We start from the raw sequence: 13,965 nt of genomic DNA, 5'->3' as shown, positions 1-13,965 counted from the left end.
ATCTCTCTCTCTCTCTCTCTCCCTCACTCCTTTAATAAACGTTTACACCTATTTTCTGTATCTATGTGCCTTTACCCGCCGTTTACCCGCCACTCGGCTCTCCCTGCGGCTTGGGCGCCCACCTGCTGTTGGGAGGCTGAGCAGGGCCGCCCGCCCGCCCGGGAAGAGCCACTGCTCATAAACCGCCCGGGGATCTTGCAGGGACCCACAACCGTCTCTGCCGAGCTGGAAGCTGCTCCGCTAACATTTTAAGAATAAAATTTGGGACCCATATTCTTTTGGCTTTCACGTTTGCTCTGTTGCTTGGCTACTGCTCAGGGGTGGGGATGGAGAGAGGCTGGACCTCATCCAGACCCTCAGTCATCTAAGTGGAGAGCACAGGAGAAGGGAAAAACGGTTCCTCCAGGTGAGCATTCCCTCTGCTCCACTCAGCACAGGTGCTAAGCAACCCCGGGGAAAGGGAAATGTTCCCTGGGCTGAGACCAAAGGAAAAAGTTCACTCCTTTCTCCTTTATGATTTATGACGCCCTTTAAACCAATGACCCATAACGTACCATTCTCTGAAGAAGGCTAAAGAATAAACAAACAAACAAACAAACTAACTAACTAACTGACTTGGACTGGGCAAGGGGGTTGCTGCCAGACAACACAGCCTGAACAAACAGATTTTCCTTTCTGTGTGACCCTGATCAAGGAGACTTGAAGCAGTTTTCACTAGGTTTTAGAAAAATTATAGACAATTGCTGAGATTTTCTGTCACCCAGTCGGTCCCAGATATTTTTTTAAAAAGTCATAAAAGTTTTAAAAAATTAAAAATAGGGGGCTAGAGAGATGGTTCATCAGTCACGAGCACTGACAGCTCTTCCAGAAGACCCAGGTTCAATTCCTAGCACCCACATGGCAGCTAAGAGTTATCTGTAACTCCAAGATCTGACTCTTTCACACAGACATACATGCAGGCAAAACATCAATGCACATAAAATTTAAAAAATTAATTTTTAATTTAAATATAAATAGGTCTCGATTGCTGGAGGTAGTTCAAAGGGTGTTTAACATCAGAGAACTGGTTGGGACCTGATCTTTTGGATAAATAGAAAATCACCATCACTTCTCTGGTAACAAACCCAGCAAAATGCCAGTGTCTTATCCTCTATCAGGAGAACCTGCCTGGCTGAAAGTCTTGCCTCCAATCAATACAGTTGGACTACCTCTCAGCTTGACAACAAAGATTTCCAGGGGTATGGGCCAACTCCCAAACCAACTCCCCCAAGACTGGCCCAATAGCAAGCTCCTACAATTGTTCAACTAACCAGTTCAGTGACCTCCATCCAGATTAAACAACACCCAGTGACCCTGGACACAAAAGGGGGAAACTGCAGTAAATATTGCCTGTCTTGAAGAGACAGGAATCCTGGTGCCCTTCCAGTTACCCTGGAACACACCTCTCCTGTCTTTGAAGAAACCTGGGTGGGAACTGATTCCCCTGAGTCTGATTCTGCTAGAGAAATGGGTTTACACTGTCTTGGACCTAAAAGACCTGTTCTTCAACCTCCCGTTGACAGAGGAGAGTTGACCCTTCTTTTGCTTTTAAATGGACAGGCCCAGTGCAGAGGTTTCAGTGGGCTACATAGCTGGGCCAGGTTGCTCCCTTTGTGGAGCACTCTGAAGGTCTGCTGTCATTTGTGCTCAGCAAGTGTCAGGTGATCCCAGAAGCTCACAACAGAGGCACTAAAGCATAACATAAGCAGGGTCTAATGCAGCAAGGGAAGTTCCGTCACTTGTAGCCATTGCTTCCTCCACAACAGGTCAAGGGTGGGTGGAAGCCTGGACAGGAGGCACTAACTGAGCTGGTTTTCTGTCATCCTCAGGCATTCTCTCTGAGCCATTATACTTCCACATCCTGAAGTTCTTCCACGGAGCCTCCCTACACTTCTATACCCCTGATGAGCTCGGTGGGTCTGGCTTAATCTGCTCAGACCCACTCAGCAACAAGGGTGGGTATAATTCTGCTCTCCCCTGCTGTGCCTGCTGGGTCCCTGGCTTGGCACTGTGGCTGTGGCTGTCCCTGTTGCCTCTCCCTGAGTACACCCTTGATGTGGGAGTCCCCTCTGTATGCTCTGAATACCATTGGTGAATAAAGAAACTGCCTTGGCCTGATGGGGTAGAACTAAACAATGCTGGGAAAAAGGAGGCAGAATAGAATGTAGCCCCGCTGGAACTTTACCCGGTAAAACACAGCCTCATGGCGATACACAGGTTACTAGAAATAAATTAAATTAAGATATAAGAGTTAGCCAAAAAGAAGCTAGAGCTAATGGGCCAAGCAGTGATTTAAATAATATAGTTTCTGTGTGATTATTTCATGTCTGAGCTACCTGGAGGCTGGGAGACAAGTGGTCTCCTTACAACACACCTTGGCTGGGGCAAATCATCTTCACCCCTAACATGACCTCCTTCTGGAGGGACATGTAGTCTGGGGGATACTGACCCATTCCTGGAACCGGCTTGATCATCTTACCCTGTATTATTCTATCAGCTGTATCTTCTGTGAACTGCCCCTCGGGCTTTGAAGCCTTCAGGCCGTTCCTGAGCAAATGCTCCCTCTTCCTGAAACCCAGACAAACCTCTTCCTCCCCTATGTTTTCTTTATTCCCTCTGTGTTGCTCTCTTGCCTGAAGAGTCCTTTGCATGCTGTCTAAGTCACTTAGTTCTGCCAAAGCCTTTCTAATTTATAAAGATCATGTCCCAACAATGGACTCACACCAGCCTCGAGGGCCCTGATGGGTCACCCTTTTCTTTAGCTCCTCTGTGAACACAGCTCTATCTGGCCCAGAGAACTGCGGTTCAAACACAGCTCTTATTCCTAGTTCCTTCAATAGCATCTGCCCCTCCTCTATGGTTCCCAACCCCTGCAATCTGTGGGAACCCAAGAAGCAGAAAACCAAGTGTTTTGTAATAACCCAGTCCATCAGGGGCTGATTTCGCTCTCATTGTCTCACGTCTCAGGTCATGCAGCCTTTGGTTTAAGGAAAGATGGAAACTTACTATAGGATAAAAGGGCTAGCCAAACAAACCCACCCTGGACCTGAAACCAGAGCCAGTGAAAGAAACACATCCTGGCTCTAAGACCCTAACCAGTGAAAGAAATAGTTTAGCCTTGAACCCAGAACCAAAGAAAAAAAAAAAAAAACCCTGACCCTGAAACCAGTGCCAAAGAAACATACTTTGGCCATAGAATCAGAGTCAGTGAAAGAGATATGCCCTTTCCCTGAAATTAGAGTCACAAGGAGAAAAAAGGGCCAGTGAAAGAAACATACTTTGGTCCTGAAAGCAGAGCCAAATCTTCCCTTGAGCAACTACTCAGACAACCAACCAATCCCTGAGCAGGAAAGTGAACCAATCCCTGAGCAGAAAACCAACCACTCCCTGAGCATAAAAATCGAGCTCAAGGGACTGAAATCTGACCAATCCCCACCCTGGAAATCTTCTCCCTGGAAAAACTCCACCCCTAAGAAGCCTTATAGAAGAAGCTCTATGCCTGTTGAGTTTCCTGCTTTTCAACCCTGGCAGCGGCAGCCACTCTCCTGGATCCCTCCCAATAAGTCTCCTGAATCCTGGATTACAGGGTTTCCCTTTTCTCTACTAAAGGCTAGACTCAAGAGAGATCTTATCACGTTACCATCTCTCTCTTCCTTTTTATCTAATTTACTTGTCAAAACAGAGGCTAACACGGAAGACGCCAGGCAGCTGCATCTCCCTTTCTTGTTGCAATTAACCCTCTACACAAACAAGCTCCTGCTTGGCCACCATCTCAGCTCAGACGCATTTCTAACTGCGTACAGCGGTGGCTACCATCTCAGCTCCAATACATTTCTTTTTTATTTTATTTTACTTTATTTTATTTTTGGTTTTTTGAGACAGGGTTTCTCTGTGGCTTTGGTGCCGACCCAGAACTAGTTCTTGTAGACCAGGCTGGCCTCGAACTCCCAGAGATCCACCTGCCTCTGCCTCCCGAGTGCTGGGATTAAAGGCGTGCGCCACCATCGCCCGGCCCGACATTTCTTTTTTAAAAAAAATTTTTTTATGGTTAATTTAACTTCATTTTATGTGCACTGGTGTGAAGGTGTCAGATCCCCTGCAACTGGATCTTCAGACCGTTGTGAGCTGCCATGTGGGTGCTGGGAATTGAACCCAGGTCCTCTTGGAAGAGCAGTCAGTGTTCTTAACCACTGAGCCATCTCTCCAGCCCCATCTGACGCATTTCTAACTGTACACAGCAGCGGTCCAGCAACCTCCACAGCTGCTTGATGAGAGTTGACTCTGATCTCAAAGACTGCAAAATTTTCTCTGAGCTTTTCACTGTTCTCAGGACATCTCTGTATTCACATGGTGGACCCGACTCATCAATCAGGCAATGCTACTCCACACCACACAGACGAAGACTGCCACCCTAGGATCCCTCCCACAGATACTCCTGATCCTGACTGTTCAACCGTGGGTGAACCACGCACTTCCTCCTAGCACAAAGGCACACGAACACACACCATAGGGAAAGAACAGGTGGACTGGCATTTCCCCCACCCACGCCCCTCACCATGCACTCACACCCTCCCAACTCATATTCGGTTCTTTGGGGTGCCCGTCAGTTATGTTGTGTAATGAAACATGTTGTATTCCCCCAGATAGGGCGCTCACAACAGACCAAAATACAGATACCACCGAAGTCCATCCAACGTGGTGAACCAGGAGTTTTATTGGGGTTACTTCTAGGAGCAGAAACGACTCAAAGACAGCTGTATCACCAAAGCTCACTCCGACATGGGGAACAGCTCACAAAAGCTAAGAAACCTGAAAACATTGCACAGCCTGCAGGCACCCAACAGGTTGGAGAGGGTACTTCCCAAGTGACTGGTCCAAACTTGTTCCAGGAAGCTCAGCTGGTTTCCACTTCTCCCAGGTCTGGTTTCGGAGCTTTCTTTGCTGCTCAGCTAACTCCTCTGAGGGAGAGGGACTCTGCCTTTACTGCCTACAACAGGAGGGAGGGGCCTAATGAATCTAGTCAGTTTCAGGGAGTTCCTGAAGCTATTTTCGGTTGTTTAGTTTCCTCTTTAAAGGGCAGGCTGGATGGAATGCTCATTTGGAGATAACTGTTACACAACAGGGTTATCCTCGGGAACTAAGAAATGAGAATTCTGGTGGAGAGCAGGTCAGCCTAACAGCAGACCTGGGACACAGCTCCGTGTAGCCAGAGTTTTTCCAGAAACTCCTTGTGTGAAGTTGGGATTCTTGACTTAACAGGAAAAAAGAATCCCATGGTGAGCCAGTATCAAGCAGAATCAGTGTTTATTAAGAGAAGAGTCAAAGAGCCAGTGGTGGTGGTGCAATCCTTTAGTCCCAGAACTTGAGGGGCAGAGGCAGAGGCAAACAGATTTCTGTGAGTTCAAGGCAAGTCTCATCGACATAGCCAGTTCCAAGTAAGTTAAGGCAATATAGCCAGATCTTACCTGGGGGTGAGGTGGGGTGGGGAGGACAGCTGTGGGGCTGGAGAGATGGTTCAGTTGTTAAGAGCAGTCACCGGCTGTTCTTCCAAAAGACCCAGATTCAACTCCCAACACCCAAGTGGCAGCTTACAACTGTCTGTAACTCAGGTCCAGGGGACTGACACCCTCAGACACCAGTGCACATAGAATAAAAATAAGTCATTAAAAAAAGTAAGAGAGAAGGAAGGAAAAGAAGTTTCAAGTCAGTATGATGGTACATGCCTGCCACCCCAGCACTTAGGACGTGGGGGCAGGAAGATTAGGAAACCAAAGCGATCACAGACTTTAGAGCAACTCTGAAACAGCCTGGAATACACCAGAGTCAAAAGAAACAATTTCCAGAAACCACGGGCTATTAAGGGAATACCAAATGGCAGGTACAGGCTGCCTGCTACAGGTTATCTACCAGAAAGAGAGGCTCCTGAGGTTCCTAAAATAATACATAAAATGGCCACCTCTGCCGGTTGCTCATAGAACTGGATGCTAAGACTAGAAACGCCACCTGCCTTGGTCATGGGACACAGGGAAAAATCAAACAGAAACTGGACTGGAAGGAGCCAGGAAGGCTCCTGGGATAGAACATCACCAGCTGTCTTACTTGGGTGTGGATCCTCATGCAGAAGAGGCAAGTCTGTTCCAGGAGTTAGCCACCCTCCTGCCTGGACCCAATGCCTGTTCCACAGAAGGACCTTTAAATCCGGTATTGATTGTACCAGTCAATCAGAAGCTCATGTCTGGAAGGTCACAGACTCTCACACGGACGCTACTGAAGTTGTTTTATCAAATGGACACGATGTGCCGATCACCTTACGTTCCAAACAACTGTTTCAGCCCAAAGAGCAGTGTGGCCTCGGCTGTGGTCCTCTGTAGTGCCTCTCAAGCCTCCAAAGGAGGAAAGAACAGAAAAGCCAGAGGAATATGGGAGAGGTATGGTCCAGGAGAGAGATGACAACTGCACTCCTTTAATTTATTATTTATATTATTATTATTATTAAATGTGTGTGTGGACCTGGTGCTATAGAGGTGGCACCCCTGGGTCTAGAGCTACAGGTCATTGTTAGTCACCAACACTGGTGTTGGGAACTGAGTTAGGGTCCTCTGCAAAGGCAGTACGACAGTCACTCTCCAGACAGCTGTTACAAGCCTGGGCCTGTCAACACCCTGTCATGAAACGGGAACAGTTCAGGAGACTCTATCCCTTCCTGAGGATTTATGGAAAGCTGATGATTGGCGGGAAGCTGATAGTACAGCAGCTAGTAAGGTGTCATGCTCCCGTAAGGAAACCCTTACCTTATTCCTGGAATCTCGCTCTAATTTTTCCTTCTAGCTTTTGGGCTCCCCCCCTCCCCCAGCCCACTCCTGTTCCCATCCGTGCTTTTCCTGTATTAAGTATTTTGAGACAGTCTCCCTATGCTGCCCCTGGTTGGCATGGAACTTAAGTCAACCAGGCTGGCCTCAAACTCAGAGAGCTGGGATTAAAGGCTTCTGTGGTCACATCTAGCCTGCTTTCCCTCTTGCTAATAAACTATCTCTAACGCTAACCACTTGTCCTCGGTGCAACCCTCTGTCTCGGCACCAGAGTCTGGGAGCAGGTGCCCTCTGAACTCAGATCTGAAGCCTGCAATGTGCTTTTCTTTCCCTTCTCCTTTCTGGATATCAGCCAAAAGCCTAGCATGCTTCCCCTGACACTCCGGACTTTCTCTGCGCTCCATGCCTAACTTAAAGGCAAGGCTTTCTCTCCATTTCCTTCCTCCTGGCAGCTGTCAGCAGGATCCTGCTATATTTATCTCAAAGCTTAAAATGATTTTTTTTTTCTTTTCTATTACTATGTGTGCAGATCAAAGGCTGGAGTAGGGGATCTTCCTCACTGCTCTTTAATTTATTTCCTGCAATTTATCTTTAATGATGTGTGTGTGTCCATCTAGGTAAGTGCACCTGAGTACAAAGATACCTGAAGATGCCAGAAGGCGCCCAATTCCAGGAACTGGAGTTCCCAGAATATGTAAACAGTTCGACATGGGTTCTGAGAAGTGAACTCATATCATTTCCAATAGCAGCACTGAGGAGCAAGTGCTCCAGCTCCTTTTCAAGACAGGGTCTCTCTGTGTTGCCCTGGCTGTCCTGGAACTCGCCCTGTAGACTAGGCTGGCCTCGAACTCACAGAAATCCTCAGGCCTCTGCCTCTGGAGTGCTGAGATTAAAGGTGTGCTCCACTACTGCCCAAACACAATCTTTTCTTATACAGTGGGTTTCTGCGACATTCCCAGGAAACTGCAGGTTTACGGACAGGAAGAGAGAAAGGTGTTCGGCCTCGTCAAGCCCTGCTTCTCTATGGACAAGAGGCTTCAACTGGAATCCAATGTAAAGGGCTTTACTTTTCCTTCTCATGGCCCCCAAATTTCCCCTGCCTTCATTTTCCACCTTTCACAGACCAGGACCAAACATGATGGTGAGAGGTCCCCCACAAACACAGTGGTGAAAAGTCCCAACCACACACAAAGATGATACAGAAAGGCCACGGGTCAGGCAGGATGTGGTCCTGTCCCATTACCCTGTTCCTCTAGCCTCTGGGAACAGAAGAACCAGATAGCAGCAGCTTTACCTATACCAGACACAGAGGCTGAAACAGGCGGCTCTTGATCATTTGACCAAGTGTAGAAATAAGACAGACCGCAAGGGAAAGGGCAAGGGAAACAAAGACCTTAACACAGGACCGTATGAGCGGCGAGCCCATCTCTTACTCTCCTGGAATGGAGAACTGTTCCTTTAGTACTGGGAATTTGTAATGTCATTTGTAAATTAGATTCACCAGGCTGCCCTGACTAAGAGCAGAACTGAAACCGGTCCACCATCTTTAGACTCCTCTGAAGGAGGACGCACGCCATGGACTGTGGAATTTATCACATCTCGGCGACAGTTTCACCAATTCACTGACATAGCGGTGTGCTGGTTTCACATTCCAGGAGCTCACCACAGGTGAAATCTGGCATTCCATGTCAAGGGACAGATAAGACACTATCTCCAGAAAAGCTTAGGGCCCCTAGTGAGAAGGCGCTGTCTGGCCTGGTCTAATTTTAACTGGGGCCCAGTGTATGGGGATCCCTACCAGAAATACTGTACTGGGAACAAAAACAACCTACACTGAGGGATTGGGAGACTGACACGGGACTAAACTGAATGCTGGGAGGAAGAAGGTGGAGTCAAAGAGAAGCCATGTAGCCCTGCCTGACAGACGCCAAAACTTTACCAGGTAAGCCACAGCCTCATGGCGATACAGAGATGACTAGAAATGGGCTAAATTAAGATATAAGGGTTAGCCAATAGGAAGCTAGAGCTAATGGGCCAAGAAGAGATTAATTAATTAATATAGTTTCTGTGTGATTATTTCAGGGCTGAGCAGCTGGGAACCAACAAGCAGTCTCCTTACAACAGGACAGATGGCTCTTGCAGACAACTGGAATTCGGTTCTCAGCAGCCATATGTTAGCTCACTGTCCACTGCCAGAGGGACTGTAACCCTCTTCTGACCTCCGCACGAGAACTGCATGCACATGAAGCAGGTACATACATACATGCCGGTAGATGTTCATACACAGAATTGTGTACAGTAAAAATACAGGCACTGAGCTGCGAGTCTAAATCTATGGTCAGAGACAAGTATGGGAAAACTTGGGCAGCAGGGGAGGACGCCAAACTCCTCCAGCACTCACGTCTGTATAAAACGGCTTTGCATGTCTCCTTAGAGCGCGTGTTTAGCTTACTTACAACCAATACCATGTAAATATGACATAAATAACTATATTGTATTATTTAACGGATGATGGAGGACTGTATATATTCATTACAGATACAGCCCCAAACACTGAGACCGACAACAGTGAACCCCTGAATACGGGGGACCTGTTGGAGAAAGAACACAGAGCATCACTCTACTGCGCACTTCTTTCTTTCGTGAGACCCAGGCTGTTCTAAATTCATGGCGGTTCTCTCGGTTCAGCCTCCTGAGTGCTGAGATTACAGGCATGAGCATGCTCAGCTTTAAGCTGCTATTTTGAGTAAGCTATGGATGCCAGCCCCTACCTCACAGGAAAGCTAAGATCACAGCTTCTGGAAAGAAAACACTATAGCCTTCGACCTCAGAGGATACAGGAAGTATTAACTTCAAAAACTGATCTTAAAGTCTCAAACTTTTGAGTGATTTCTGATCATCCAAATGATGTCGGTCAGTGGGGACGCACAGCTTTAATCCCAGCACTCGGGAGGTAGAGGTAGGTGGATCTCTCTTGAGTTTGAGGCCAGTCTCCTGGTCTACAGAGCTGGTTCCAGGACAGGCTCCAAAGCTACAGAGAGACAACCCTGTCTTGAAAAAACAAAGACTAAAAAATAAATAAGTAAAAATAAGTAAGTAGGTAAGTAAGTAAACAGAAGAAAAGAAGGGAGGAAGGATGGAGGAGGTTGAGACCAAGCATGCAAGAGTACGCAAACCAGAGTCTGGAAGATTACAATCACACGTACATATTAAAGATCTAGTATCCAAGTATGTAAAGTTTCTACAGATTAATGGGACAGAGCCCAATAAAAAGACATGCAACTGGGCTGGAGAGATGGCTCAGTGGTTAAGAGCATTGCCTGCTCTTCCAAAGGTCCTGAGTTCAATTCCCAGCAACCACATGGTGGCTCACAACCATCTGTAATTAGGTCTGGCGCCTTCTTCTGGCCTTCAGGCATACAGACAGAACATTGCATACATAATAAATGAATAAATATTTAAAAAAAAAGACATGCAACTGGTTCATAACCAAAGTCAAGCCCTTCCACATCACTCTTCATGAGAGAAATGCAAATTACACCAGCACACCACGGCATAACACCCCTAGAATGCCAAAATCTAAGAGAATGACAACACCAAACCCTGGTGAACTATGAGACACGAGTCCTTCACCCATCATCTGTAGTTAACAGCAAACTGGACCTGAACCGACCTCTTTGGAAAACTGGCTAGCACTGGGCAAGTCAGACTTCACCCAGTGAGCAACGGTTCCAGTCAACAGTATCTACCCATTGCAAATACAAACACATATCTAAAAACAAAACCTGGTGTATGGTTTAAGGATGCTCAGAGCAGCTGAAGAAAAAACAATATATATATATAGTATATATGTATACTCATACACACACACACACACAGCATTCCCCAAACTAGAAACTGTTCAATCCAGCGATCAGACAAATAAGGTCTAGTGTATTGGGAGAACATCATGAAGCAACAAACATAGACCATTCATACATTCCAACAGGAGGAGGCGCCGAGTTACGCTTACGGGAAAGGAACAGAATACAAGTGCATACAGTAAAATCTGTGCAAAGTGACCGGCTCCCCGGCGGTGACAGGCTGAGCTGGGACCAGGTAGAAAAGAGGAAAAGAAAACTTCAAAACCTTCTTTAGTCAGACAGGAACATACATTTGCCACTGAACCATACAAGGAACAACTGGATCTCACTTTACACAAGTGGTCATTTCATAAAAAAAAAAAAAAAAAACAAAGAAAAATCCCTAATAGCTGAATCAATGTTTTATTTCTGGAAACCTTTGATAGTCAAGACAAAACCACGACTTCTTAAAGGTTTAACAGGGCGGGGGAGGGGCCAGCTAGCTCTTGAAACCAAGGATTGTGTAAGCCGCAAGCTCTTAGCCTCCGTTTTCACCAGGAATGTTTAAGTTTAGCTGAGGGAGCACACTAGGTAGTATGCAGGACCTCGTCAGTGAACAGCAGGGTAAGGAACAGCAATTAGAAACACGCAGGAAACGATCATTTCATCTGGCACAGTGGACTCTCATCTGAACCCGTCCACTCTTAGTCTTCCCCAGAAAACTCTCCTTTCTCCTGCAGAGAGAAAGGGGTGTTGTGGAAGAAGGGGGAGGGCCGGCTTTTCCTTAGGCCTTATACCCCACCCACCTCAGCCTTTTAAGATGGAAATCAAGGTTTTAGAAAACCAAATTATATTTAAAGCTATACAGGAACTCAACTACTGAAGAAATTTTCAATAGTCTTGTGAAATAAAGAAGATGTTTGCAGAAACATGGTGAGTACTTCACCCTGGTTTCCTGTCTACTTGGAAGCGATCTTGCAGAAGGCCTCATTTCCAAGCTCACACACCCCACAAAGGGCAGGTTCCTACGGGAGAGGAAGCCTGAGAGGATCTCGGCTTTTATCACCAATGCCGCCTGGTTGGACGACGGCCAACTGCAGGGCTCAAGTAGATTTATCTCTCCTGGAGATCATGTAGTACATTTGCCTAATGCAATGCCCTAGATTTTACAAATTGCATCCACCGATGATGTACTTGCAAGCCTGCAGATCTGAACTCTTCCAAGGAAGACCCAGACATCTGCAGACGACTGTCTGCCCTGGCCATCCGCAAAAGCACTGTTTGAGTTCTATTTTAAATTTCTGCGAATTCCTTGGCTTTCAGAAAACTCGGGGTTGAGCCAATGCACTAACGTTCAATCTGCTTTCACACTGTACAGCCAGAACCTACACATATCAACGATCTTTGGAAAGCTTTTAAGGCTAAAAATTTCTATTATGTGGCCATAATGAGTCCAACTAAAGGAAATCTGAGACTATAAATAGCACAATAGCATCACAAGGAAGGGGAATGAGTGCTTTGCTTAAAATGGCACAAGGCAGTTTATAATTCGATATACTATATATTTCTTAAGTTATCAAATATTAAATACGAGCCACCAAAAGAAAAAAGACCATTCGTGCTGAGGGAGATAAGAATGCATTCTCATAAAAAAAAGTTACATATGCCACATAACTATCACTTTTTAAGGCACTTCTTCGTCTTGCAGCGTTATTCACTGCAAAGGAGCTCTGATTTAACTCCCAAAAATGATGTCACAAAACCCCAAATGCAGAGCAATCGACTCGAGGCTGGTGCAGTCCAGGGCTGCCAACTATCAGCCAAGGGTAGCTCCACAGTGCAAGAATTCATCAGGCTGGCCACGAGAATCGCCGCTTGTTTTCTATACAAATGAGACCTTAAAAGCGCCAACCTGAAAAGCCATTTTAAAAACTGCATTTGCCCGCCGTGCCGGCTTAGAGGGAGCACCTGTCCACGGGCAGGAACCTGAGTGGGTGTAAGATGGCTTCTCCAGGCCGACTGGGACGCAGTCACACGACGGCGCCTTCCCGGTGTAAAGGCTTTAAAACAAGTTATGTGCGGGAAAACCCACTCAAGAGGGGCGAGAACTTCCCAACCGTTTCTGCTGGGACGCGAACTCACGGCGGAGCCGCACCGGGGTGGACCCGCCCGCCGCACACCCCCAGGGCCCTGCGCTCCCTCCCCACGCCCCCGCGCCCCATCCCCACGCCCCCGCCACCGCAGCCCGGCTCTCCCCGAGATTTAACTTTCTAATAATACAACTTTAGGCGGATGATCGCGGGCAGCACCCCAGGCCGAGGCCGACCTGGAAGCGACTTAGCGGCGCCGGCTGCGCAGCGCGCGGAATGGGTGCCCCCTCGTCGCCCGGCCGCGCTCACCAGGTACCAGACGCCCAGCAGGATGGTGCCGGTGCGGACATGGCAGCACAGGCAGCAGCTGTGCGAGTAGAACCGCGTCCAAGGCGCGACCATCTTCATCGCTCCGACGCGCGCACAAGTTTGCGAGAGCGTCGTCCGCGTCGGTCCCGGCTCCGCTAGCCCGGTCGCCCGCTCCTGGACCTCTTCCCCCGCACGCTCCGACGTCCAGGCCCGCTCGCCCCGGCCCTTGGCTCCGCGCTGCCCCGAGAGCTCCGAGTGGCGGCTGCGGCGGGACACTGAGCTCCAAGACCGCGGCGACGCGAGGGGGCGGGGGAGGCGAGGCCTGGGTCACGTGGCCTGCCTGGGCTCGTGATGTCACCGCGGGCTCCAGCCAGCTGCGGGCGCCGGGCACGCTGCGCAAATAGTTGCGGGGTTGCTGGACCCTCAGGGAGGCTTCCAGGGGTTTCCTTCGGCAATGGGTGCAACTTTGCTTGGGATTCGGATTCGTTCCGACTGTGTTTGCCTCGAATCTAGCTTGCAGATAATCGGTGGATGCCGTGCTGGGACCGTAGTTATCTTGCAAACTGGAGGAAGGGAAAACGCGTGGTCTGTACGATTCCAGTCAACTGCGGTACTTTGAACCACTGCGGAACCCGCTGAGAGCAATTTGTCTCAGCTTCCCAGCTCAATTACTCTGGTAGCAATCTTTTCCCAGAAAATAGGATGTGTGTCAAGGGCATCCTCACTGTGCTTCGGTAGCATTTTTAATAATGACTGAAGCTCTAAAGAAACAATTACTGCCGGGAGATCTTTGCAAGACCCAACAACACACAGCGTTGAAGCGCCCAGAGGATGGGGGTGGGAGGTACTTCCTTCCAGCTGGTGTTTTGTCTTGAA

The 13,965-nt window shown here is 48.0% G+C and overlaps 1 protein-coding gene across 1 annotated transcript in view; it reads right to left on the bottom strand.

Annotated features, from left to right (window-relative positions):
* Laptm4b (lysosomal protein transmembrane 4 beta) overlaps nucleotides 1-13,383 on the bottom strand; it is a 45,371-nt gene extending 31,988 nt beyond the window's left edge. Inside the window, exon 1 of the mRNA XM_050162536.1 lies at nucleotides 13,090-13,383. Coding sequence (XP_050018493.1) covers nucleotides 13,090-13,188 — 99 coding nt within the window. The 5' untranslated portion in view covers nucleotides 13,189-13,383. The remainder of the gene's footprint in view (nucleotides 1-13,089) is intronic.
* Nucleotides 13,384-13,965: the final 582 nt, after the last annotated feature.

Source organism: Alexandromys fortis, unplaced genomic scaffold (assembly GCF_014885135.2).
Source record: "Alexandromys fortis isolate MF-2015 unplaced genomic scaffold, M_Fortis_MF-2015_v1.1 scaffold_17, whole genome shotgun sequence".
NCBI classification, from domain to species: domain Eukaryota; kingdom Metazoa; phylum Chordata; class Mammalia; order Rodentia; family Cricetidae; genus Alexandromys; species Alexandromys fortis.
This window is presented reverse-complemented; position numbering and strand designations above follow the sequence as displayed.